The 27,931-nt window shown below is 36.6% G+C and overlaps 1 protein-coding gene across 1 annotated transcript; it reads right to left on the minus strand.

The window, feature by feature from the left end:
* Window positions 1-37: 37 nt before the first annotated feature.
* LOC137406846 (CD109 antigen-like) lies at window positions 38-27,321 on the minus strand. Its single transcript, XM_068093456.1, has 30 exons — window positions 27,318-27,321; window positions 27,012-27,227; window positions 26,416-26,607; window positions 21,459-21,529; window positions 20,564-20,692; window positions 19,772-19,896; window positions 19,396-19,486; window positions 19,130-19,244; window positions 18,844-18,956; window positions 18,223-18,304; window positions 17,737-17,876; window positions 16,883-16,990; window positions 16,279-16,406; window positions 15,856-15,976; window positions 15,241-15,390; window positions 11,681-11,828; window positions 9,355-9,577; window positions 5,832-5,987; window positions 4,958-5,072; window positions 4,652-4,867; window positions 4,139-4,267; window positions 3,913-4,051; window positions 3,633-3,809; window positions 2,983-3,221; window positions 2,449-2,704; window positions 1,603-1,817; window positions 1,296-1,442; window positions 1,029-1,201; window positions 697-850; window positions 38-357 (listed from the first exon to the last, which is right to left on the minus strand). Exons 1-30 carry the CDS (start codon window positions 27,319-27,321, stop codon window positions 145-147), a joined length of 4,485 nt encoding a protein of 1,494 aa, XP_067949557.1. The 3' UTR covers window positions 38-144.
* Between the last annotated feature and the right edge of the window lie 610 nt (window positions 27,322-27,931).

Raw genomic sequence — 27,931 nt, forward strand, 5'->3', positions numbered from 1 at the left:
AGCTTGTAATGCAAAGTTCGAAATGTGCAAATGGATTGCAAGAAATTGTGTTTACTAGAGATTATATAAAAACAGAAGATCTACATAGCTACTATTTGTAAATTACGTTTAGTTTTGTGTTTTATGTTTTAGCAAGTTCGGTCTTCACTTTCTTTTCCAGTAAGAGAAACATCCTTCGCAGTTATCTCCACATACATCACAAATGTTGATGTTACCGAGACGGGAGCTCGAGTAGAAGATGGTCTGCTGGTTCTCAGGCTCGTAATAATCATAGACCTTTACAGCAACTGGCCTAGCTTTAGCTACTAATCCTGTTCTGTCAGCATTGACCTCTACACACTTCTCCTCGCTTGTAAGCTGTAATAACAGGGAAACTAAATAATATATATTTAGATGTCTATAATTGGTCACAACTGTTGTTTTTTTGAGCAATTTAAAAGGTTGCAAGTGATTATGCGTGTTTTTCCGATGTTTGCAAGTGATTGTTAATTTGTGAGCGTTCTTCCTTAGAAAAGTTCGTAATTTATAAGTAGTATGTTAACATACCATAAACATACTTATGAACTTCCTTCAGTTCACTGGATACACCTTAAACAGTTACTATATATGGACATCTGAAGTTTACAACAAATAAACAACCACAGACTCGCTAGAAAGATAGTCTAACAACAGTAAAAGTCGAACAGGTGTTCTTACCTCATCAAAATAAAGAATAACCTTTCTGTCACCCTCTTCAATTCTCTTCACTCCGTCGTAGCGTTCCATCTCAAGTGCCTCAATGTCAGCCGTGAAACCACTCGGTATACCGATCTCTTTAACAGCCATGCCTGTTGTACCACCCAGCAACCACCTAGTAACCACACACATCCCTTGTCACCTCACCAGTCTTATATGGCACTGACTGTATGGAATTTAAACTAGTATAATATTCCTTTACAGAGATATCTGTATATGTACATTTCCTCACTATGAAAACTGCTGCAAAGATGTAAAGCTCCAACCAGAATATTACGTTAGTCATAACTAACCTGGTACAAACTCTCACTGTAATCCTATTGTCTGACTCCCTGATTATAGTGGCTACGGTGTCAAATGCGGGCTCTTGTTCGTATGCCTCCACATTGTAACTGACAGAAACTTGAGCTAAGGCTACTCCTGAGCCACTGGCTGATATGCTCACAGACTTGGTATCAGCATCCAACTAGAAACATGTCAGATCCATAATATGTGATACCTGATGAGCATTGAATACACTGGCTGAGGGTTGCCTCAAGAATGTAGGAAGGACTACTAACCACCCGACTTTGCAACAAAAGAGCATTGGAAGAGCTGAAGCTATAGGAATTGGTTTGTCCTGCTGCTGCAACATCCACAGTCATATTACTTGATCCAAATGCTACTTTGGCATATTTAGCGAGTGCTTGTAATGCCACAACTGTATCCTAGAAACAGTAGAAGAAGCATGATATTAGCTCATGTAGAGTAGTTCATAGATGTATTCACAAAAACCTAAACACGCACAGACGCATAGCTCTAGTGTGTAGATACAAGAGCTAGGCATATTTTGAAAAGGAGTGAAAAAATAGGATTAGTGACTCAAACCTGAGTTGATGAGAAGCCACCATTGCTGTTTCTCTGAGATGAAATCCATTTAAGGATAGGCATCGCTTCTGTGACACCAGATCTCTCTGTGACCAGCTGCAGTACATAACCAGCCAGCTCTATGTCAATAGCTCGACCCTGCTGGTGTGGAGCCCTCCATGCTTTGCTGTTGGTTGCAGGAGTAGGTTGGGGCTGGTGCCAGTATTGCATTCCACCTAATATACACTGAGTTTTTAAAACAATCATAGATCAATGCAGAGAGTAGTAGATGTAAAAAGAAGTAAAAAGTGCGATAAGACAACTCTATTTAGTCTGAACCTTTTTAAAGCTAAATATTTGCTATATTATTTTTTATATATATTATTGTATTATGTATTATATTTTGCTAGTTTTATTATTAATGAACTAGTACCCCGGTAGTCCGATGTGCTGCAAGAGATTGTCAGGTATGCTAGTGATGCTAATAAAACACAGAAAATAAGTGCACAGTAATTTGAGCAACGTGGAAGGTGAATGGTTAGTACAGTTGGCTGCGCGTGAATGCTGCAGGTTCAAATCCTGAATGAGGCAATCATTTTTCTCAACCCGCAACCATAGCGACGGACTGACAGATGAATATAGCTCTTACTATAGTAAAGATAATATACTTACCAAAATGGCTGACCAGACTATAATCAAACTAATAAATTATTTTCCATAAATTATATTACAATGATTAAATAATTAAATGTAAAATTGATATAAAGATTAGTTTTAATTTTCTTTTGTAGCTTAAGATCTTATCTTAGCCCTAGTTCTAGCCCTAGTATTACCCTTGGTTCTATATAAAAATTATTATCCTCATACCTTCATGTTTGGCCAGCATTTCAAGAGGAAGAAAAGCTCTGTCCACATTGGAGCTGCCAGCCTTGAAAAGAGCATAGGAAGTCAGTGCGAGACTGTAGGGGTCAGAGAGAGCGGAAACGTGGCTATCCAAATATATCTGCGCTTTCTTCTGAGCTCTTGCAAGATTTGCTGACGCGGCTGAAGAGGTTTGTGGAATGTCTGATATGGCAATTAAGACAAACGCTGTCAACGTTACATCGCTACTGGCTCCACCACCCTGTTATTAGAATCAAATATTAGGAATAATGGTTATGTATGTCAATGGTATCATGATGAGAGTAAACAATTCTATTTCCTTAATCCCAAACTTGTTTGTTTCTACATTTGTGCTACATTTCTATTTAGTGATACTAACATACTACATCTACCATCGTATGTTTCAGTTTATCAACTCTCTATTACTACAACTTACAATTCACTATCCCGACTCCTCCGCAATCCTATTAGATTATTTTTTATGACTACCAATACCAGTAAAAAGTTATACAAACACACCGTCATTCCCTTGTGGAGGATGCGACCAGGTTCTGGGAAACTCCCATCAGAATTTTGCCTCCTGATTATCCAGCCAACTGCTTTTGAAATTATCTCCTCGTCCACAAAAATAAAGCTTTTCGCTTGTTGGAATGACTTGACTACAAAAGCTGTTAGCCACATGCTTCCAGAACGGTCACTTTGCCCAAATGCGCTGAATGAACCATCCTCTCTCTGATAGGTCAGTTCTCTCTGATAACCTGCAGTTGAATTTCATTCATCAGTATCCTCACATATTTTCAGTCAGGGACCAAGAGTTATTTTTAGAACGGGCTTACAGAAAGTGAAAACGTGTGTGACACCTTATATATCTAATAGTGACAAAACAGTACAGCTATAAGTTGGCTCCTTGTTTTAAAAAGGCGCACAGAAAGTGAAAACCTAGGTGTGACACCTTATATATCTAATAGTGACGAAACAGCGCAGGTGGGTTATATCATATCTTGTAATATATAGATAAATATTATTTCTCTAACACCCTTTATCTTGTGTTAGGATGAAATGCCTCTGACCAATGACTGTCTGGTAATGATGTACGTAAACCAATATCTGTTATAGCGCAGAGACAATAGCCTAAGTTTCTAAACTCCTCTCACATAAACACCACAGACCTTTCTCCATGAATCCCAAACTCTTAGTCTTAGTTTCAGCTGTGAGTTGATTGGTCTGCATGAGATACTCAGTAACAAAAATTGTGGGAGCAAAGTTGAGCATATTTTGTTCTCCACAGCCATAAGGCATCCTGATAAGCTTATCGAGTCCAGTCAAAGCGGTTCCCATGACATCCCCTACATCATACAGCAACCAGCTGGAATAAATACCACTATTTTGTGTAGAGAGTGCAACTCCTATGAAATTACATTGAAGTTCTTTAATGTAATGAAAGCTTACCAATGAGAGAAAACTCTACCCGTACTGAATCGCTGACAACGTTAGAAGGTAAGTCTATAGCCAGAGTTTCTGTGAAGAGAGAGCTGTTGCTCAGATTAATGAGTACAGCTTGGTTGTATTCCTTCTGCACTCCCTCAGCCTGCAGTTAGTTCAGACACAGGAATGACAATCATATGACCTATATGACATATGAGAAGTTTATTGAGAGATATTACCCATAACAGACCTCAACTAGCAGAACTCTCTGAACAGCGTCAGCAGCTCCAGGGGTGGTGGCGGTGACCTTGACCTTCATTGAACCAATTGTTACGGGTACTATAGGGAAGGAGATGGTGGTGCCACGGTTAGCCACTGCCTACAATATACCAGAGCCAGAATGATCTCTCTAAGCCTGTATAAGTAGTTACAACAGCTACAATTACTGAAGAAAAAGGAAGTAGGACTCGTTAAAAGCAAAGTGTAGTAGAGTCTTACAGTCTAGAAGGTTTATCATGTTATGCCAGTCAAAGTAACAACAAAAAGCTGCTTAGAATTTATAAATTAGGTTCTAAATGCTCTTCTAAACATGACTTCTACATGTCAAACTTTAGCACAATCTTGGGTTTGCATATCTTGGGTTTGCATTGTGGCTGAGTGAAAACGCATGCTAGAAAGTGACAAACGTCAGCTAGACGTTATTCCGGATTCATTCAGTGCAAGCAGCTAAAGAGACTACAGTGAAACAATAATTGTGTCTGACCAAAACTGTGACAGCTTCCTGTCGCTTGACATTTCTTGTGGAACCGGAGACGTCAATTACGATAGACCTGTACTCATCAGACTCTGGAAGTGTGACTGTAACATTTGCATCCCTGTCCAGGTAGTTGAAAACTATGGCTTGAAGAACGAGCTGCTCACCTCTAACCACTGAATATGGTAGATTGAGAGAAACAAAGAAAGGTCTAAAGACTCTCATCTGAAACATAAATAGAAACCTTCCGCTTGTGCGTAGATAGCCCTAAAGAGAACAATGCTGCATAATGTTAAATGGGGAATATGTACATACCTTAGCAGTTTCTGGAGAGACCCCGAGACCAGCTATATCGGATACAGCAAAGGCGCTTGCTACCCACGAAGTGATAGTGTCAGGGACTGTAGTAGTTACCACCACCTGACCATTTCTAATAATAAATAAATGGTTGTTTAAAAAAATCTTCAAAAATATATGCGACAACTGTTTTCATATCAATCAGATTAATAAATTATTAAGACATTAATATGATGATATAAGGTGAAATATCCATTATAATGGCAGAAAAGAAAAAGTTGGAAAATAAGTACTAATACTGAGCTATTGTAGTATACTAGTGAGTACTAACACTGAGCTAATGTAGTATACTAGTAAGTACTAACAGCGAGCCAGGGTACTATACTAGCGAGTACTAATAGTGAGCTATTGAACTATACTAGTGAGTACTTACAGTGAGTTAGTGTAGTATAATAGTAAGTACTAACAGTGAGTCATTTTAGTATAATAGTAAGTGCTAACAGTGAGTTAGTGTAGTATACTAGTAAGTACTAACAGTGAGTTATTGTAGTATACTATTAAGTACTAAAATCAAGTTGCTGTAGACAACATCTCTCATCCATAACACCCAATACTTTCAATCTCACTCTAATATGCTCCGTACTTATCTTCCCATTTCATCCCTTTTTCTATTTCCTTTTTCTCTCCTTCAGGAAATTCCCACCTCTCCCTCCTTTTTTATTCCAATCTACAGTAATTGCATTTTTCTCTCCATTCTTCTGTGCATCCTCCCAGATCTTTTCTATGGTGCACCCTCTAGTTTTTATCTTTTTCATTTTTATTTATACCCCTCCTTGTCATTCTTTTTGCTCTCCTGTCCTTTTAATCTTTTGATTCCCAGTTTATTACTTACACAGATGTTACATTAGACCAAAGCCAGCTTTCAGGAAAAACTTTTCGGACAATTTCAGGATTTCCAGCACGGGGTGGAGCAGCCCCAGTGGGAGGAGCAGCATCGGTAGGAGGAGGATTGTTGGGTCTCATTGCGTCCATTGGAGCTATTGGAGGCCTAAGCCCATCAATCATCGCAGGTACTCTCCAATAGTCACGATAATCATAATCTGGTGCTAAAATCGAAAATATTAAAACCTCAAATTATAAACCGCTCAAGCAAATACTCAACAGATTACTCCCACTCTGCGCAGCAAAATACAAATGTATTTGCATAACTTGGCACCTTCTCAACAGCCAGAGATCTCTTTGTCTTACTCAACTGTGCTTATGCGTCTTGTTACTAACACTAAGTGTACTGCTCCTGTATCATGTTTATATCAATAAAAACCAGCATTACCAAACTCCTCAAATGTTTCGACTTCTGTAAGCCGAATTAGTAGCAATACAAACATATTATAGACCTTGGTCTAAACATCTTATAAACAGACATTACAATTGGACCTACTAGTGAAATCAGTTTCAGTGACTAAAAACACAGAGGTTGACTGATACAGGTAGCTACATCTATATATATTACTTTCAATGTTTTTATTTTATTCGGTGGAATTTTTTGTGTTGGTTCGACCATCAAAGAAAGGTTTAGATCTCAGAAGCTCCAGTTCTGGAGGCGGCAAGCTCACCCATTTGGCTAGGCGTTCAGCTGATGGTGGCAACCAATAATAGTGAAAATATTCATCACATCAGTTAAAATACTCACACTTAAAGCGCTTGGGGTTATTAAAGTTGAATTTAAAAACCTTTTTTTGTAGATTTCATCAGAAAGTATCAGTATTTTTCTATCATTTATTATTGTTTTTTGTTGTTTGAAATGATCTGAATGCCAGGATGTTTCAAAAATAAAATTGATGAAATCTGATCAGGTTTAAAACGCTCAAAAGAAAACTATGTGCAAAATGACATAACTAGTTGTTATCATCGATAGTTAAAATCAGCTATTGGGTTCAAGTTGAAGCGCTTACGCGTCTCTGTTCTGCCAGTCTCTTTGCAATTATAGACGTTATAATCATACTCTCGATTGATCTGAGCATTTTAATCGTGATCAAGTTTTGTAAAGTTGAATCTTGAAACATCCTGGCCATCAGATCACCTCAAACATCAAAAACAATTGCCAGATGATAAAAAATATCGATACTTTCTAATAAAATCTCTGTGTAAGTTCATCTTTACCTAGTTATGCGCAACGTAAAAATTATTAAGCCGGTTTCAAACATGGCTATATTTTAATAAAGATTTAACCTACTAGCTTACGAGATAAGTTACTCAAATGCATCGTATAATTATTTTATTATTCTTACAATGCTGGGCATTTGGCTAGTTTGTTATTAAAGAAAATTACTATTTTTCTTTGATGTCATGCACAGTGCGCAAAAATCTGGAGTGGTAGCTGGCAACATTTAGCTAGTTGGTGGCTGTTTAGCAAAGCCCAACTAGTTTTCACCACCAGTCAGTAGAATTGCTCTGGTAGATTATATGAAGGTATTTTAAGTTTTTTGTTTTGAAGCAAAATTTATAACGAGCTCTAACTAGTTATTCCAAAAATTACAAACCATGATCCGAATGTAACAAGAATGTTCCAATGAAAAAAACTTAATTAAATTCTGGCTATCGTCAAGATACCACCAGCTGAATGTATATTTAAGAAAATTACTAGCAAAAACAGTTAATTTCATTTGCAGAAGATGGAATTCCGTTCAGGTTACTGACCACTACTTGCCAAACTTATGCAGCCAACAAGCAGTCCTGGCACTTGACAACTGTGTTTACTATCCACAAGTTCCGTTAAACCAATTTTCTAAAAGATCTAGCCTAATACCAATCACTTTTGATGGCCATGACGATTTACGTGGCACCAAATTGTGTCTACCGAGGCCCTCGGCGATTACGTCACTTTGTGTTAGCTGTTTTCGAGATATGCAATTGCTTCAACGTCTTTGGATGGAGGCATTCTTTCACTCACCACGAAATGTGGGTTTCGTCTGTATATCCAGGGATTTCAATCCGCTGTAAGCCTCAATGACAGGAAACAGATTAGCTTCCTCAAGTTGTACCATTACTAGTGCTTTTGCATCAGCTCAAACCTTTGGGCTGTTTCAGAAAACTGGCCTTGACAACCACAATTCATAAACACTAAAAGAATAGTTTTTTTTGTTTTTTGTTTGATACCTGATGTGTCTTTCAACTAAGGAGGAATTATTTCAAATTTTATAGCAATCAAAGAATTGTTTATTATTTTCGGTGTATGTACCATTATTTTGCCCAGGTATATTCAAAATATCTGTAAATTGTGCACAAAGTACGGTTTTCGTGTCTCCTAAAAGTTGATGGAATCGATGCAAGCTCCATAATCTTTTCTTTCTTTCTAATCGTAGATTGTATGGAAACAACTGCCTTCTGGTTTCTGTCGGTATCCAGTAATAGTCAACAGTAGCAGCCATTGCTCTGAAAGTCTGACTCTGGTCCAGTGTGTTTAAACTATCATAGAGTATGGTGTACATGAACAGTACCCCTTTATTATACACAGAATTTTCACTGTAGCGCCCATGCTTTTCTTCTAGAGCTTTCCTTCAACTCTCACTCATCTTACTGCTCTACCACAACAGATACCCTTTTAGTTTTGTTTAGTTTTTTTTCATTTCTTATTATATTCCCTCCCTTTCTTTTTTTCTTTTACCTCTGTCCCTTAACATAATCTTTCCTTTCACCTCTGTCCCTTAACATAATCTTTCCTTTCACCTCTGCCCCTTAACATAATCTTTCCTTTCACCTCTGCCCCTTAACATAATCTTTCCTTTCACCTCTGCCCCTTAACATAATCTTTCCTTTCACCTCTGCCCCTTAACATAATCTTTTCTTTCACGCCTGTCCCTTAACATAATCTTTCCTTTTACCTCTGTCCCTTAACATAATCTTTCCTTTTACCTCTGTCCCTTAACATAATCTTTCCTTTCACCTCTGCCCCTTAACATAATCTTTCCTTTTACCTCTGCCCCTTAACATAATCTTTCCTTTTACCTCTGTCCCTTAACATAATCTTTCCTTTCACCTCTGTCCCTTAACATAATCTTTCCTTTCACCTCTGCCCCTTAACATAATCTTTCCTTTAACCTCTGTCCCTTAACATAATCTTATTATTCCTCCTCATTCCGCCACTCTATCTCATCCAATAAACTACCTCCTCTCCCAGGTTCCTCTAATACACTCCCTCTTTTCTCTCTCTCTCTCTCTCTCTCTCCATCTTTTCTTTTTTGTCCTTCTTTATTTTCTCCAAACTATCTTCCCTTCACTATAATATCTCTTACATACATATTTAGTCCAGTTTATACTTGCCTTCTCAATCTTATTTCCTTTAATCAGAAAGCTTATATAAATGATTAAGTTAAATTAATGCTGCTTATTTGAATTAATATAATTTTTCAACTCACACAGATGTCACATTAGACCAAAGCCAGCTCTCTGGAAACACCTTGCGAACAGATACACTTTCAGAATTTGTTGTTTTTGAAGGGGCAGTTCCAGTTGGAGGAGGACGTTGTTTCTCAATTAACCTAGGAGCCAGAGCACCCTTTGCAAATGCCTCGTTAGCGAATCCATTTAAGTGAACCAATGGGCGTATTCGCCATATATCTCCAAATCCACCAGTTGGTTCTGAAATTTTGAGAAGTTCACAACTCAACTCTAACAGGTGTATTTTGTATAATCATCCAATACAACGTCAGACTGTAACCACGTGTTTAGAAAAATTAAAAATGATTTGAGACAAATAAATGCGAAAAATTAGAATAAAAAAAAAATTTGAGAAGACAACTCTGCAGATTTATTTAGTACAGTTGTCTAATGCAACGCCAGACTGCAACCAAGTGTCTAAAAGCATGATATTGCTCTTGCTTTTTTTCCTGCACCCAATGATCAAGGTGTGTGAATCACCGGTTATACGTGTGAAAGTTGAGAATACTGTCAATACACAAAATTTGCGAGTTTTTCGGTAGTGCATGAGCAATGTAAAACCTGGTTTATAACTTGATTAGACAGTTTTGTTAACTCCTCCTCAAAAATACTTTCCTCATGAGCTACTGTGTTACCTATATTTTTTGTTTCATGTTACATCTCTAGAATATTTACGTCCAAACTAATGTACATGAAGCTTTTGCAGACCAGTGGTTTTGCAACCAGCTGTCAAATCACATTAAACCAAGCATTCGACTTATCCAATCACATTAGATCAAGCATTAGACTTATCCAATCAGATTAGACCAAGCGTTAGACATCCAATCACATTAGACCAAGCATTAGACTTATCTAAACGGATTAAACCAAGCATTATACCTATCCAATCATATTAGACCAAGCGTTAGACTTATCCAATCACATTAGACCAAGCATTAGACTTATACAAATGGATTAGACCAAGCATTATACCTATCTAATCACATTAGACCAAGCATTACATTTATCTATACCCAATGGACAATGCATTACATTCAATTTAACCATATAAGAAAGGGTGAATTGCAATATATGGCTAGATCAAATGTTACTAAATTAGTATAACAACATATGACCTTGACAGAAATACAACACAAAGTATGAGTGGTAGTTCAAGATCCTATAAGCAAAATCTCTCTTCACTACTCCTATTTGTCAAGATAGTATGTTCTAAAAGTAAGTGTATACAAAAAGGGTATGGCATGTTACAGACTTTTCTGCATGTCAAGCACAACTAACTACACAGCTATGTGCTATAGCAGAAAAATCAATCAAAAACCAAGAGTAGTTACTATTGGTTTTTGATTTTCTGCTCCTTTTACTTTCTCGCTCTTTTTCACTACTTTCTCATTTTCCTTCTTAACGTAATTGATTACACATTGCATTAAACCAAATGGCTTCCATAAAATTCTATGAAAACCTAAATACAAAAAACTAAATTAAATTTAAAAAAGAATGAATGAATAAAGCAGTAATATTAAATAAGAACTTTATTGTTACTTTATGGTAGACAGAAAACTGAAAGTGCTGAGCAATGCGGAGGTTCAGAGATGCAGGTAGCAACACAGATATGCAGTGTAACTGCCTTAGATATACATGTAAACTAGGTAATTCTTATATAGCTTAGCTTAATTCTTATATAGTTTAGCTTATATTTGAAAATATTTTTGTACTTTTTCAAAAATTTATTTTTATTTTCACAAGCTTCTTCACTTTCATTTACAAGATTACAGTGTTTTAACAAACTCTGAAAGTGATATGTTGAAAATGTAAATGTTGAGGTGATCGGAAGTTGAGGTTTGACTTCAGATAGTAACTAGCAGTAAGTCCGGCTATGCCCAAGATATTTTTTATATTCAATCAGATTTTTCAATTTTCAATAATTCAATCAATATTTTCAATCCATTTTCAACCAGATAGCCATCAGGTGGGTGTTTAAGAGGCTGCTTCTCAGGAACCAGACAGAGTTTAAAATAAAAATAGTTTTACTAACCTGGCAGAAAGCTCGGAACATATGCTTGTGAAATTTGGATGAAATTGGAACAAAAATGTGGAAACCCATCACGTTTACGCAGACTAACAGACAGTCAAGGACAAAATAGGATTTATTACAAAGGATGATGTTGAGATGTACTGTAGAGAGAGCATCACACACATTAATAGACATCAGAGTGAAGAAAGAAGACATAGTACATATGTTTTATTTGCAAAATAGAAACTTTATGCTCAGTGGAATCAGTCTATTGAATAGGTCTCACAGCTTACCTGCTTCATACACCTTTGCAGAAGTCAAAGCTAGAAGCCCCGAATTGTCCAGCAATTTCTTTGTATCCTCTCCACTTGTGACATATGGATACCAGAAAAAGCCCACAGGTTTGGATACAGTGTCATAAGATTGCAACTGCGACACAACCTACATTAAAAGTAGAGACTATGTACAAGTCCTTTAAAAATTGATTTAATGGATTCATTTTGTCAACAGCTCTAAAACAGCGCTGTAACATGACATGAAAAATGCTAAATCACATTTCACATGTGTCACAACATATATACTACATGAAAACTGTACGTGTAGTACATTCAAATCATAATATATTAAGTTAATCCACTTTGATATATTTTCTTCTTATTCAAACCGTCACATACTGGAGTAAATGTTATTATAAGAACATATAATACTGTAAAAACCCCTAACTGAACGCCATCTCTATTTGACTGTCACTATTAAAAAAGGTAGAAAAATCGAGCGCCATGGCGTTTAGTTAGAGGTTTTACGATATGTTTGATTCAAGCCTAGGAAGGAAAAGAAAATTTTTAGTCTAGCAGTATATATAGACAACCATGTTTCTGTTGAATATCTATGAACAAACATGAAGCTATGTTAGTGGTTTTAAGCATTCAAAACGTGACACTGGTAAAGCTATCCAGTGAAAATTGGCACTAAATGATGTTTGTAATATGCTGCTTGGTCGCAGCTTGACTGTAGCTTGATACAGCTACAGTATACTTACTACCTAACACTTTCCAATATACTGACACAGTAGACAGGCCTACCGTCAGTCTGTTGTGGGTGAAATACAATGGGCCTAACAGAGCAACATACTTTTATTTTCTTCAATTTGAATGAAAAACTCTTTCACTCTTTTGGTAAGGTCCCCATATCATTAGTTTGCTTGTTTCTAAGAGTACTATATCTGTAGTTTATCCGTTGCTAAGGGCGCCATGACCTGAGCTTGGCTGTTGCTAAGGTCACTATGACCGTTGTTTAGCTGTTGCTAAGATCATCATATCCTTTATTTAGCAGCTTCTAAGAACACAATGACTTTCGTTTAGCCATTGCTAAAACTGCTACATCATTAATTTAGCTTTGCTGGTCCTGATGAAGTCACGGAGATGTTAGCATTGCTGTCGCTAAAATCACCTTTACGTTTATCTTGGCTTTTGACAATAGAACTGTATTTAGTTTTATTGCTGCCAATGTAGTCTGTTACCTCTATTTTATTATATACTAAGTGTCCATACAGTGACAGCTTAGAGACGCACCCAGTATGGCACTGCAATGCCATCATGGAAGCAGCCTGTCATTGTCATTCTGTAATGATTCAGCGCCGCTGTTTGGAATCGAAATCACCGCACGATGTGCCATCTTTGTGCCATGAAAACGGCCTTAGCGACCAGCGGCGTTGCGCTTGCGTGGACAAATAGGTCTTGTTTGCCTGTTGGTACAAATGCAAACATACATCTTGACATAAGGCATCACACAACCATCACTCCACTATAGCGCCTGTGGAAACAGGAGCTGCTTGTCAGCCCGATGTAGAGTTTTAGCACTGGCACACTCGGGTGTCACTACACTATCACTGTATGGAGACTTCATAGTTACTATCATTAGTTGCTGAATCTACTTTATTAACTGATAGCCTATGAGGCACTGAGACATTGAGCCTCTTGTGAAGACAGCTCAATATTTGCAGATACCTAGTTGACAGATGAGCTAATATGTGAGTAGTGAAGCCCACAGTTATTAGTAAACCAAACCTGCTCAACCATGGGGTATGTGCATAATAAAACAAGTTGAACTTTACAACTCTGTTTGCTATATGAGGCATTATTTGCTAAAATCTTGTTGTTTTGTACAATTAAAATGACTTGGGCTTAAAAAAGGTTTGGCAGAAAGTGTTTAAAACATGTATTTTTGTAATCTGGTTTAGATTTCGCTTGATTGAAAATTTCATGATACATGATGATCCAACAACATAGAGTGTATGTAGAGCTTATGTAGAGCTTATGTAGAGGATTAAGAATTCGAGCAGCGGAAAAAGTTTGGTGCTGACAAACTCCTATCACTCCTAAATCTCTCTATTGGTTTCCTGCTCAAGTCAGTAGAAAAATAGGCTACAGCTTCTGCGAGTAAAGAAAAAGCTGGCTTTAGGCAAGCATAGATGCGTCTTGAAAAGTGTTTTGCTCATGAGAAAAGGAATGTACATGTACAAAGATATCTTTATCTATCTATTTATTTTAAATCTCTTTATCACCTCTCGAGTGTGCGTTTGTGCTTGAGCATGTGTGCGAGTGTGTGCGTGAGCATGTGTGCGAGTGTGTGTGTGAGCATGTGTGCGAGCGTGTCTGTGAGCATATGTGCGAGCGTGTGTGTGAGCATGTGTGCGAGGGTGTGTGCGAGCGTGTACATGAGCGCGTGTGTGCGAGCGTCTGTGCGAGTTTGTGTGTGAGCATTGGTGCATGAGCATGTGTGCGTGTGTGCGAGCATGTGTGTTCGAGCGTGTGTGCAAGCATTTGTGTGCGAGTGTGTGCATGAGCGCATGTGTGCGAGCATGTGAGCAAGCGTTTGTGTGAGCGTGTGTGTGAGCGTGTGTGTGAGCGTGTGTGCGAGTGTGTGTTCAAGCATGTGCGTGAGTCTGAGCGTTTGTGTGAGCATGTGTGCGAGCATGTTAGTGTATGTGCAAGCATGCATGCAAGCGTGTGTGTGAGCGAGTGTGAGGGCATGTGTGCAAGCATGTGTGCATGCGTGGGTGTGTGAGCATCTGCGCTCATGCTCATAGAACTGATAGGTTTCATACAATCTTACCTAACTGCATGGAAACCTGCCTACAACTAAAACATCTATGCATCAACACTCAGCTTCTGCAACTTCTGTTATTCTGTGGTGTGTCATTACAACACAACTGTAGTAGGATGCCAGAATGATGCGTGAAAAAATTAAATAATGACTGCAATTCAATGCTGCCAAATAACATTGGATTCCGTAAGTCGCTCACAGAAACACCTCACAGGTAGAAGTCAATAAGCATCTCCATACATAATTGGCAGCAATTAAACGTTGTCATGCAATCCTCTGACGCTAAAATTGTTTTCTATAAACACAAATCCTTTTACAAATGACATGCGATGTGAATAGACTGTGGCAAAGTCTTCATCGCAGCCTTTGTATCAGAGCACAAATCAATGTTGAACAACTAGATGAGGTAAATAGCTATGCCCAAACCAACTGCGGAATAAACTGCTACGGAATAATTTTGTGAATACTTATTACATGTGGTCTTTTAGGTGCACGGGACCGTCAGTGTACTAGTGTAAAGCAATAATAGAAAGCCTCAAATTCTGCGGCGCATAGACAAACTAAAGTACACATGCCTTTGGTGTGAATTGCTTCTTATTGAATACTACTTGATGAGAATTTGATAGAAAGCTTTGCTGATATGGCAAAATATGCACGTTTCATGAAGTAGAAAGTGGTGATAGTATGGGAGTTGTCTGAGCTTGTACTAATCAAATTAGACACTGCACCAATCATTAAGGATACGTACGTCAGCTTGCGTGATGTCATTTCCTCCAGCCAGAAGCAGGACACTTTGGTCTACGGCCAGCAAACCAACCATAGAGCCAGAGACTGCAGTGACCTGTACATCAACACTCTCACCTGGCTGAGCACTTTCCTTGCTGTATGAGACTGCAACCTGAAAGATACAGACTTATATACAATAATATACAATATATATGACAATATCATTGATACTTACACCTGGATATATATGACAATATCATTAATACTTACAACTGAATATATATGACAATATCATTGATACTTACACCTGGATATATATGACAATATAATTCATACTTACACCTGGATATATATGACAATATAATTAAAACTTACATCTGGATATATATGACAATATCATTGATACTTACACCTGGATATATATGACAAAATCATTGATACTTACACCTGGATATACATGACAATGTAATAATATTTACACCTGGATATATATGACAATATAATTAATACTTACACCTGGACACACTTATCACTATATAATTAACACATAAAATTAATAATTAATACTTCAAATAAAATATAAGAAGCATCCGCTAGCCTAGCTAAAGCTCTACTCAATAGATTTAGAATCACTTACCTTATTTCTGTCAAAAGCACCTTCTACATTGAAGTTCAAGCTGTCCACTAACAGTTCTCCATCGACAACAGCATAGGCAAGAATTCTAGCAGAAGGAGCCATCTCAGCTTGCATCCCTACACTGAACAAGCACACAGAAACCTTTGTTAAACATGACCATAACAGGCTAATTGTGATGCTCATTGATATTGAAAGGTGAGAGAAAGAAAATCAGACTAAGAATACAAAGTAAACCTGAAATTATAGCGTAACAAAAATTTGTATGAGAAAAGACTCTATAAAAATCATATAAAGGCACCGCATAAACATCAATCGTCTCATCGTATAAACATCAATCGTCTCATCGCATACACATCAATTGTCTCACCGTATAAACATCGAACCTCATGAAATAGATCTAAATAACCAAACCAAAACCTGTACCTGAATGAAGACTTGGTATCAACAATGATACTTCCTGATGTTATCATGGAACCACGCGCCCATATTTGGTAGTCAATTATTTGATTAGATTTTGTGGTGGACAGTGTAAAGGTTGCCGCAGAATTAGCCTACATTACAAACAAAACAGATACAAATTATGGTGAAACTCCTTGTTTGTAGCAACTATGAGTTATCAGCAAGTCTCATGTAGCGTAGTTCCTTATGATTTCACGTCTGTATATATTTGTTCCATATTTTGATACTTCATACAGTTGTTATACATTTTAACTGTAGGAACTTTGGGTTTAGTTTAACTGTTGCTATGGCCACCATTTCTTTAGTTTGGCCTTTGCGAAGACTAATATACCGGTATCTGTACTTTAGCTGTTGCTAAGTCCACTACATGTTTAGTTTAGCAGTTGCTATGACTACCATATCTTTAGTTTAACTGTTGCTAACTGTTGTATCTGTAATGTAGCTGTTGTCAAGGACACAATGTCAATACTACAAGCTGAATACTGAAATACTGAAAGCACAATGCAGTTAACTAAGAATCTCTTACAAGAGTTACGCCGGCCTCTTCAGTAAAGTTATCAAGGATTACCTTAGGTTTGAGGGTATCTAAAGACAGCTGCAGGAAATTGCTGTTCTGAGATTTGGTCTGTTTGATAGTCTTGGATGCTGTCACACCGACCTTGTTGTCGTACTTCGCCTGTAAAACCGGTAAAAACCAGATTTGTTTTGAGGAAAAAGCAGAGCAAAGCAAAAGGTCGGTCGTGTATTAGATATATATAGCTTTAAGTATAAATAAGAATGCAAAACGTTATGAAATTGCTGCTTTGCAAGTTTCTAGTGGCAGACTTCATGCCTAGACCTCACCCATCAGGTAACAGTAACAATAGTAGCCTATATATACATTTTATACACATGTATATGTACATGTATATAAAATTACTATTTATCCTATTTTAAGACAAAGAAACAGATAAATGATATATGGTATGGCAACACTGGCTATACACTGAAGGACAGTTTCCTTATGATGAGGAGAGTATATTGTATAAAATAAAGATGAAGTACTGACATACATATACACTGAAGGACAGTTTCCTTATGATGAGGAGAGTACATTGTATAAAATAAAGAGGAAGTACTGACATACATATACACTGAAGGACAGTTTCCTTATGATGAGGAGAGTACATTGTATAAAATAAAGAGGAAGTACTGACATACATATACACTGAAGGACAGTTTCCTTATGATGAGGAGAGTACATTGTATAAAATAAAGAGGAAGTACTGACATACATATACACTGAAGGACAGTTTCCTTATGATGAGGAGAGTACATTGTATAAAATAAAGAGGAAGTACTGACATACATACACACTGAAGGACAGTTCCCTTATGATGAGGAGAGTATATTGTGTAAAATAAAGAGGAAGTACTGACATACATATATGGTGGTGCTATCTGTGCCAGCTGGAACATCTACTAAGAGCTCAGCAAGACCATTGCTTGAAAAGTTGACAGTCACATCTTTAGAATTAGTTATGTAGCGAGGATAATGCCAGAAACCTCCAATCGAGCTATCTTCTTCACATAAAAACAAACAATAAAACGTAAAGTCGCAATAAGTGTGCCCTCAAAGACTACTAGTCTAAAGTTAAAAAGTTTATACAGAGCAGTGGGAGCAACGCCCATAAACTAGCGTCTTGAAGAATCTGAATTTAACTAATTCTCTAAAGATAAAACAGTTTTTGATGTGAATGACCAGAAGAGAGAATACGAATGTTAATAAGAAAAATAGGATACTTCTGTGCCAAAACACAACATGAAACCAACATAACAGACAAAAAGAACTGAGTGATAATGGAAAGCGCAGCATAACAGAGAATGAGAATGAAGTAAATGCTACCCAGTCAACACCATTCAGACTTACTAGCAACACTTTTAAAGGCAAGGTTCACATTGGCCTGCTTAGGCTGGAGCACGATTCCTCCATCCACTTGTGTTAACGACAGCTGTCAAACACAAATATGCCATTGGTTAAGACACCAGAAAGTGTACACAGCCTATGGCATACATGACATCAGGTGAGCAAGAGTATACGGCCCATGAGGCATTAATACAGTATAAGATAACTTGATTTGCAGATACGAACAATATAGAGAGACAGTGGGTGTACACACTATGAGATAACATTGACTTGTATATATATACAAGATACGAGATATGAGAGCTGAGTGTATACACTAGGAGATAACAGTGACTTGTACATATATACAATAAAACAGGCGGTGTATACACCGTAACGACAGCGAGTGTATACACTATTGTATTATATTGTATTACAAGACAATTGTATTATCTCAAGTAGGAATAGCCTCTACATTTTCTCTTCATTCAGTCGGACAAAGTACCAGAAAAGACAGTCCAATACCTCATTTTTACATTTGCACCAGTACCGAAAGGTACCAGTATCGTCGAATTCAATGTTTTGATGAATAGCTTCTGCAACAATTAAAATGTACTACGAACTCAAAGCTAAAAGTAAACGTACATAGGCTCTGTAGGTGAGTCCAGGTTTGAATGTACTGGGTGATGATGCTAGAAACTCCAGTTTCTCAGCATAGTTGTAGATTGTTAACTCTGAAGTGTCCTTCCGTTGTATTCCTTTAAAGAGATAAAATGCAATAATGGAGACAGAACTTCGTTGCTCAAAAACATTAGTTTACATATTTAATAGCACAATTATGGAAAATGTGTCAATGTATGTATGCTCGTGACACATAATCGCACGTACTGTAAATAAGAAAATACAACTGGCAATGGACACTTTGCTGTACCTGTAAGTTTCTCTGTTACATTAGCAGTGATTTTCAATTTGTCACCAGTTCTAAACAGTGACATCTGATCAAGTAGCTGCTTCGTGAATAACGCTTCAACCTTTCCATCTACTAACTACAAATATAGCATAGTGTTGTATGAACAGACAGGTGTAATAGAACAAGCATTCCAGTATAGCAAACAGAAGGCACAATCAGATGTTCCATCGGGGAGAGTCAAGACAAAACTTGCATGAACTAGAAATGTACAGCTTCTTCTGACTTACTGAAAGATCTTTAAGCTCGATCGATTGTCCGCCATGATTATTTTTCATAGTGACTATGGCTGTTCCATCGACTCCTTTCCCAAATGTATACCTGTTACAAAGGGTCAAATCATGACATGTGAGAAAGTATCTAGCTCTGATATATGAGAAAAAGTGTCAAACCATAATATGCTGGAAAGTGTCAAACCATGAGATGGGACAAGTGTCAAACTATGACATGAGAGAGTCTCAAACTCTGACATGTGAGAAAGTGTCAAACCCTGACATGTGAGAAAGTGTCAAACCCTAACATGTGAGAAAGTGTCAAACCCAGGTTCACTGAATGGCAGTCACACAACCTTTTACTGCGTATTTTTGTAATAGAAACAAAGCTTACTTTGCTTCTACGGTGACTTTCAGCTGTGAATCCTTCACCAACATAAAGCTTGGGGCGTCAATATTCACCTCAAACTTTGGCAGGACGTATTTAGCAACAGTTACCTTCTTTTCCACAGCTTCTCCCTTAAGCAAATTGAAAATTATTCACTGGTTATATACTTTGATCACTGATAATGTAAGCGATATAGGCAATCACGAGTCCAAACCCTTACAAGTTTTTCAACATACAACCTGAACCATGAAAAAATATTTACTTTGAATGTGAAGTCATTTCCATCAAACACAGCTGAAATTATTAAAAAAATTATCCTTCTGCAACTAAAAGAATTACCAAAATATCAACATAATATAACTTGAGTTAATTTAAATTTAATTATCTGATGGGAATTAGAAAAAGGCAAGCAGCATGTTTCTACCACTCTATCATCAAGGCATTGCAGAGCTTAAATTTTCATTCACATGTCTTTAACGTAAACTAACAATAAAACATTGTACTTCATTAATGTAATTTTTATATAATTTTGGTTTTTAAATATATTTTTATTATAATTTTTATACAGCACATTTATCATAATGCCATCCGTGATTTCTCAAATTAGTTATTGTCGTTTAATTTGAGCTCAAGAAACAATTAAACAAAACACAGTATATCCTTATAAGAATATTTGTTATATAGGATGGTTTTGACATACGGAATAAATGCCACACCGGAATACTTTCATATGTAAAAGTTTGACTTTATGGAAAATATAAACAAATAAAGCATTCTATACAAGAGCAAACCTAATACCTTATTTGTAACAGCTCTGATTGTCCAGTCTCCCAAAACAGGTTGGTCAGACAACTCCAAGTTAAGAGTGAGTGTACCACTTTCCAGCTTAACAGAATTCCACTGTTTGATCTTATTACCCTCAGGATCCTGGTATAAATAATAATTAGCAGGATAAACAAGCGAATATTTAAAAAATTTCGAGACAAATATAAGTTGACAAATAAGCAAGAAGTAATACATAGAACAAATGTACACTAAAACTAGATGATTTTTACTGTTCATGAAACAATGTTAAGTAATACTAACTGATTTTGTATCACTGTTGAGCAGTAAATTTTGGTTCACACTCTATCACATTATATCGGCATTAATGCCACAATACATCAGTGATAACAGTGTTCACACTATCACAAACCCATCTACCTTTATCCAATTTGGATAATATATTGTAATAACGGTCAGTGTACTTGAGATGAATAAAATTGAATCAATTTAAGAGCTAAAATATCTCAATTAAATGAAAAATAACTCTTCGTTGAAAATAACTCTTTATTTACTAAATAATTTCGTGCCTGTTGGTACTCTTTGGATACAATTGGCTACATTGGAGAAGTCTCCAATATAATGCTCTCAATATACAATATGGCCGCTGAATTGATGAAATACTAGTCTCGCAGCAACTATCATGAAGAGAAATATAAATCAAATAATCTACGATGGCCAATCACCATCGCTGAAGTAGTGCACAGACTGCTGTGGATAAGTTTGACAGCTTGACAGCTGTCAAACAATATCCGAGGTGAGCCGACAATGTCATCAGTTTATGGTGCATATAGTTGACGAATAATTGACTAAGAGGACAACCCGTTCACACGGCGGTAAAGTGTGGACCAGCCTTTAACTTTTAACTTACCTTTATCGCTATATCACACGAGCCTCTGTACGGCATCATCTTGGAATCGATGACCACCACTCGGAAATTGACTGGAAGTAAAAATAGCTTGAGTGAGTTAAGCTAGCAATAATGAGACATAATCTACTCCATACATTGAAAGGGCATCAAATTCTGATAGAAACTATGGCACCTTTGCTCAAAAGTTTATAAACGAATTCTAAAAGCTATTTGTAATGAGTTATCACAAAATAGGCTTAGTTCCACATGTATGACATAAACTGCCTCAACCGTAAAGCAGTCTAAACATTTGGTTACTTCAATAGCTCTACACTATGCATGCAGGGCTGATCATGAAATAACTCACAGAGGTAGCAGCAGGTACCTGTGGTGGCAGCAGGTACCTATGGTGGCAGTTTTGTACATCCACTACCAAACTAAACTCAATGAATGTATATTGGTTTGCCTTGTCCGATACATATTAAGTTTATACAGTGTGCAATAATAGAGAAATTAAAGATTTTAAAAGCTTGAATGGCAAACTAGTTAATATTGTCCTGTCAGACTTTAGTAGCAGCCTTTCACCTTATCATGTTGAAAGGAGTGTATCAACTAGATAATACCTGTTTATAAGTGCATCGTACTTCCGAACTGAGTAAACTAAAACGACAGTCCCAATGTAGCTACTGCAGACGACCTTAGGCTCAAGCTAACCAGATCAAGTTGTTCATCATAAATGCGTGCGCGTGTAATACCTCAAATATTGAGTGTGATGCCTGCTTAGCTCACTGGAGGCTGTACAGGTTTTTAAGAGCATTTTGGCACAAACGTCGGCTCTGCGATCTTCACTAGGGTATGTTTTAGTCCAGTGACAAGAGAACCTTGACTACTGGAGACATGCCCAGTTACAGAGAGCAATTTAAAGTTGGATATCAATTCTGTTACTACCAGTGGACTTTTTTTAAATTGAGCCCCAACTTGTTGTTTGTAGGTCAGGGGTTCTAGACCACCAGGCTACGGCTGCTCTCTATTATACATGTATATATATATATATATATATATATGGCTGTCAGGCGGAAATTGACAGTGACTTGCATCTTAGCGATGTATGTTTGGGTCAAGAGGTATGGTAGAGAAGAGGTGACCCAGTTCTCAGTATCTACCACATCCGGAACTGTCAGATTAACCTGAAAGGATGCCAGTGCAACACATCCAGTCTGACAGAGCCAGATAGCCATTTCACTTGCCCAGTGTGTGAAGGACAGAGGTGGATCTTTAACGTGCCCACATTGTCAGTGTGGTACATGGGGCCTCCAAGTTATGGTCTAGATCCAAAAGACCCAACAATTTAGGGTTGAAAGCTTGCTGAGAGCTTTTTGTCAGATCGGCATTAAGCAGGACTCAGACCACCAGTCAAAGGCGCTACCACTAGGCAACCCTGACACCTCTTGTATACATGTATATGCATTATCCATTATTATATATATTATTATACATGTTTATACATTACCTAGTTGAATGGCCAACATTGCACAGGTAATAATAAACGTTTTTGCACAGAAAATTTAACATTAGTTGCTAAATTTGCTTGTCATTGGCTAAGCTTTTTACCCAATGAATTTGAGTAACTTAAGCTAGTAACTTGAGCTAGTTTAAATCTTTACTATAAAAGAACCTGTCTGAAGCCAGATTGCTTATAATTGTTATGCATCAAGCTTAAATTCAAGCATCCTAGTAATAAGCAATAGCATTTTTGCAAGTCCAGTGTAATCAGTATGATCTGTACAATTATTCAACAGCATAGCCAGGCAGACCCGTAGGGTAATGGATAGCAAGACTGTCTGCAGACTGACCTTCAAAGGTTTGAAGGTCAAATCCAGTGTGCAACGGATCTATCATTCCTATAACTTTATTGATATAACTGGACACAAAAACACCGAGATCTATATATGGAAAGAGCTTCCACGAATAGTCAAGTTTAGATATCTATCTGGTGAAATTTAATGAAGACTACATTTAGGAATTATAAATGGAAAATTATTTGTAATTCCTAAAATTAATTTTGAAATATATAATTTCAAAACCCTTTGTTTATAGTTAAGTTTAAAACTGGCTTTTAACTTTTTCGTCTGATTGAATTTTGTTTTGTGATCTAGTAAGACAATTACTAAGAAATACACCGTTAAAAACCATTGATGATGGCTCCATATGCTTGGCGAATACATAGCGTGGCTAATACATAGCGTGGCTAATACATAGCGTGGCTAATATATAGCGTGGCTAATATATAGCGTGGCTAATATATAGCGTGGCTAATATATAGCGTGGCCAATATATATATAGCGTGGCCAATATATAGCGTGGCCATTATATAGCGTGGCCAATATATAGCGTGGCCAATATATAGCGTGGCCAATATATAGCGTGGCCAATTGAGGGGATGAGTCCAGTTGGCAGGCAGTGAGCAGTGTGTCTCACATGAATAAAAAATCACTGCAATTTAAAGAAAAATTAAAAAAGACAACTCAAGGACGTACAACCTACTCCTCGATATGAATTTTATTAAAAGATACCTTTACTTGTCGATAACTAAAACCTCTTCTCACAACTCTCAGACATAGTCATTTAATGTGCTATTGATTAGCTAGTAAGCAAACTAACGTGTAAAAATATAAAATATTTGCTATTTCACAGAAAATGTCAATTATTAAATTAAAGATAAACAATGTAAAAATATAAAGTGAAAACCTAAATTTTCTTATAAAAACCAAATTACCAACGTGGTATGGTAATTGGTGCTTTACCTTGGAGAGGTTCGCTGATAAATTGAGTGAGAGAGATATTCGCCATAACTTACACTTACTCACACCAGATGTACAATTCAATTCATTTAACACTTTTTGTTATTTTTACATATAGTGCTTTAATTTTTACCATCTTTTTACTTCATCTTACAGAACTAACGGTTTGAAAGAATTGCTCAAATTTTGTGCCGCATGAAGAGGTGATCGAAAACAAGATAGAAACGCGTAACACTAACTTAAACGTAATAGCCGATATCAACAACAGCCACGAGTGACATCATTTCAGTGGCACACACTTCTTCTGAGCATTTCAGTCGTGATCAAGTTTTGTCGATTCTAATCTTGACACATCCTGCAGTCAGATCGCGTCAATAATCGCTAATCATAAAAAAATACCGACATTTTATTATAATAATTGCATAAATTCATCTTTTATATATATATAAATCTCAAAGTTGGTTTGTTGGTTTGTCAAACTATAGCTATTAAAATTTAAGAATGAAATATCCTTTTTATGCTGGATTAGATCTCGTAACCTCCCATTCTTCAGACAACATGCTAAACCTTTGAGCTAAGCGAAACACATGGAGATCATAGGGCGATATGAGTGGTTATCTAAGTTAAAATACGTATATCATTAAGTTACAGTGCAACGTCACAACAGCTTGCTCTCACGGCTCTAATTAGTCACTATCTTGCTCAAATTAGCCCTGGGAAATGTGCCGGGCTAATGGCAAGTAGCATGCAAGCAACTACATTATCTGGCATTGTTATATAGGTTGTTTTTTTAATACCAACATTCCGCTAGTCTTTAAACATAAGTGAAATTGTCTGCTTTAATTCCGCTGAAGCTAATCTCTGATGATAGCTGGTTAGTTAGCTAACATCTGTAAGAATAAGCAATTAAGTCATGCAGTGGCATGTCTTATCTTTGCTTTTAAATCAACCACAAGTTATGTGTTGTCAAGCAGTATATTTACTGATCTCCTAGTGGTCCGGTTGGTTATTCGATAAAGCAAACTTGCCAAACGTAAGATTGAATTCACCAAGGTGACAGCGATAAGGAGTCTGACAAGTAACAGATTAATGATTGAATCAACATTTCTTGAGTCTTATGAACCCAAATCTTGACCTGTTTACCCAGCAGCTGGGCTATAAGCAGACCCCACGGTGATAGTTATCGATAAGACAGTTTGCAAAGCATCAGTTGTGGTAAAAGAAATGGAGGGTTCTGTAATTACAGCCTATGATTGCTGGTCAATGGCTAACAGTACAGCTATGAAAACCAACCAATTCCCTTCCTAAGGTCACCCAGTGGCGTAGTGAGCAAGTAGAGAGTGCAGAGTCAAAATTAGTGTAAAAGATAAAATAAGAAATACATAGCCCAGGTATATGAAATATGTAGCCTATAAGCAGACCCTACATAGAGTATGAATATAGTCCCAGAGGTGGTAAATATTACCTAGCTCTATGGTGACTGATTTGAAATATAGCTACAAAATGTTGTTATGCCATCAATTTCCTTTCGCCTTGCTGATCACCTGAAATTATCCCTCTGTTGGTGGTAAAACAGGTGCTTCAAAATTCTTAATTTAGACTTTGCAATCACCATTTTTTGACTGCAAGCACTAACAATCCTTCACTTGAGATGAATTTGCCAAAGGAATACAGTCAAATCATGTTTTTGATCACCTTTACATGCGGCACAAAATTTGAGCTAATCTTTCAAAACGTTAGTTTTGTAAGATAAAGTGAAAGAGCTGGTAAAAATTAAAACACTATATGTAAAAATAATTTTCAAAAAAACGTCACATGGATTGAAATTACTTCTGCATCTGGTGTGATTAAAAGTTATAGCAAACATCAATTTATACTCACTCAATTTATTAACAAACTTATCCAAGTTAAAGTACCAATTACCATATCATTTTATTAATTTGGTTTTTGTAAGACAATTTAGGTTTTCACTTCATATTTTTAAAATTATGATATATGAAATTTTATTTTAACGCTGTATGTAATCACTTGAAGCTTTTATTATTATCGCTTGAGCTCGGGAACAAACTCGAAAAAATAGTGCGCAACATATTTTTACAAAGTTTTAACATATGAAGCAAGTATCAGAAAGTATCGACTTCACAAGTAAAATCTAGACTGTACAGGAAGTGACTAACCAGTTTGAGAGGGTTTGTACTGCGCTTTGTCCGTCTGGATAAAAATGGAGACACTCTTAGATACAACAGTCACTTGTCCATATGACACGATTTCAGGAGCAGAAGGGTTAACCAACTGAAAAGCAACCCTAATCTGTGCTGCGCCTGGTCTTAGGTCACTAGGGACAGATAGGGGAGCATCAAACACTTTTCCTGAAAAAAATGTTATATGGTTGTATAACATATGTATGTTAATGGTTGTATATAACATATGCTAACAGTTGTATAATATATGTATGTAAAAAGTTGTGTATAACATATGTTAGCAGTTGTATAACATATGTATGTAAAAGGTTGTATATAACATATGTTAACAGTTGTATAATATATGTATGTTAACGGTTGTATATAACATATGTTAACGGTTATATAACATATGTATGTAAAAGGCTGTATATAACATATGTTAACGGTTGTATATATGTATGCAGAGAAGTTCTGAATGAATTCATTCAGAACTTTGACTTTCCGTAAACTTCTACACAACTAGCACCTGCTATGATTAAACTCAGTAAAAAACTTTATAAAAAAGCTCTTTCGCCTTCATGGAAACTAACCTGGGGTGAAAGAGTGGTTAGACGAAAACTTCTTCTGATTATTCTGGGAGATCTCCGTGACAACGCTGGAATACTGAGAGGAACCGCGAGTATTGTACTGAATATTAGCAGTCAGACCGGGGCGTATTATTTTAGGAACGAGCACTACATAATCTTCTTGGTTTGATCCATGTGCACAGGAAGCCAGCAGCGCAATGATGAATATCTGTAGGAAACCTGAAACATGATAAAGTGACAAAGCGTTACAAACATGAAAATTAATACATTGATGAAGAGTTTGCTGAAAAGACATCTGAGAATATTTACCCATGTTTCAGCTGTTATGCCTGCACATGAAGTTGCCATCAAAATATCAGCTTTCTTTTATATATCTACAAAGGTTTCTGACAGGCATTGTGATTAGTCAAAGGCTTAAAAGCAGCAAATATAACAGCCAATCCAGATATTGCATGAACTGATAAGCTTGCTTATTAGTCAAAGGGCTTCTCTAGACCTTGTGTTGCTGTCTACTAGAAATATTTTGAATACCGAATAAAAATGATTGCACCAAGTTTTGTGTTTGTAAAAAGCTGAGATAATCTGCCTTTTGCAAGTTTACCGGAGGTGATAGTATAAACGCAATTCATTTATGTATTAAACATTTGTCTATATATCTTTAAAGTATTTAATTGTTAACAAAATAATTTATTAAAAACAGTTTGTCTACATTGTTAGGCCATAGCTGGCTCTCGATCAGTAGAGTAGGGAGCCTTACACAATAAATAAATCTATTTTTTCATTAGTACAATAATTATTTCATTAGTACAATAATTATTTCATTAGTACAATAATTATTTTATTAGTACAACCACTTAATTCGAATTCTAGTTCAATTACCAAATCAAACATTTATTTTTTTGTATCTCATATAGATATACGGT

The sequence above is a fragment of the Watersipora subatra genome, chromosome 10 (genome assembly GCF_963576615.1).
Source record: "Watersipora subatra chromosome 10, tzWatSuba1.1, whole genome shotgun sequence".
Lineage (NCBI taxonomy): Eukaryota > Metazoa > Bryozoa > Gymnolaemata > Cheilostomatida > Watersiporidae > Watersipora > Watersipora subatra.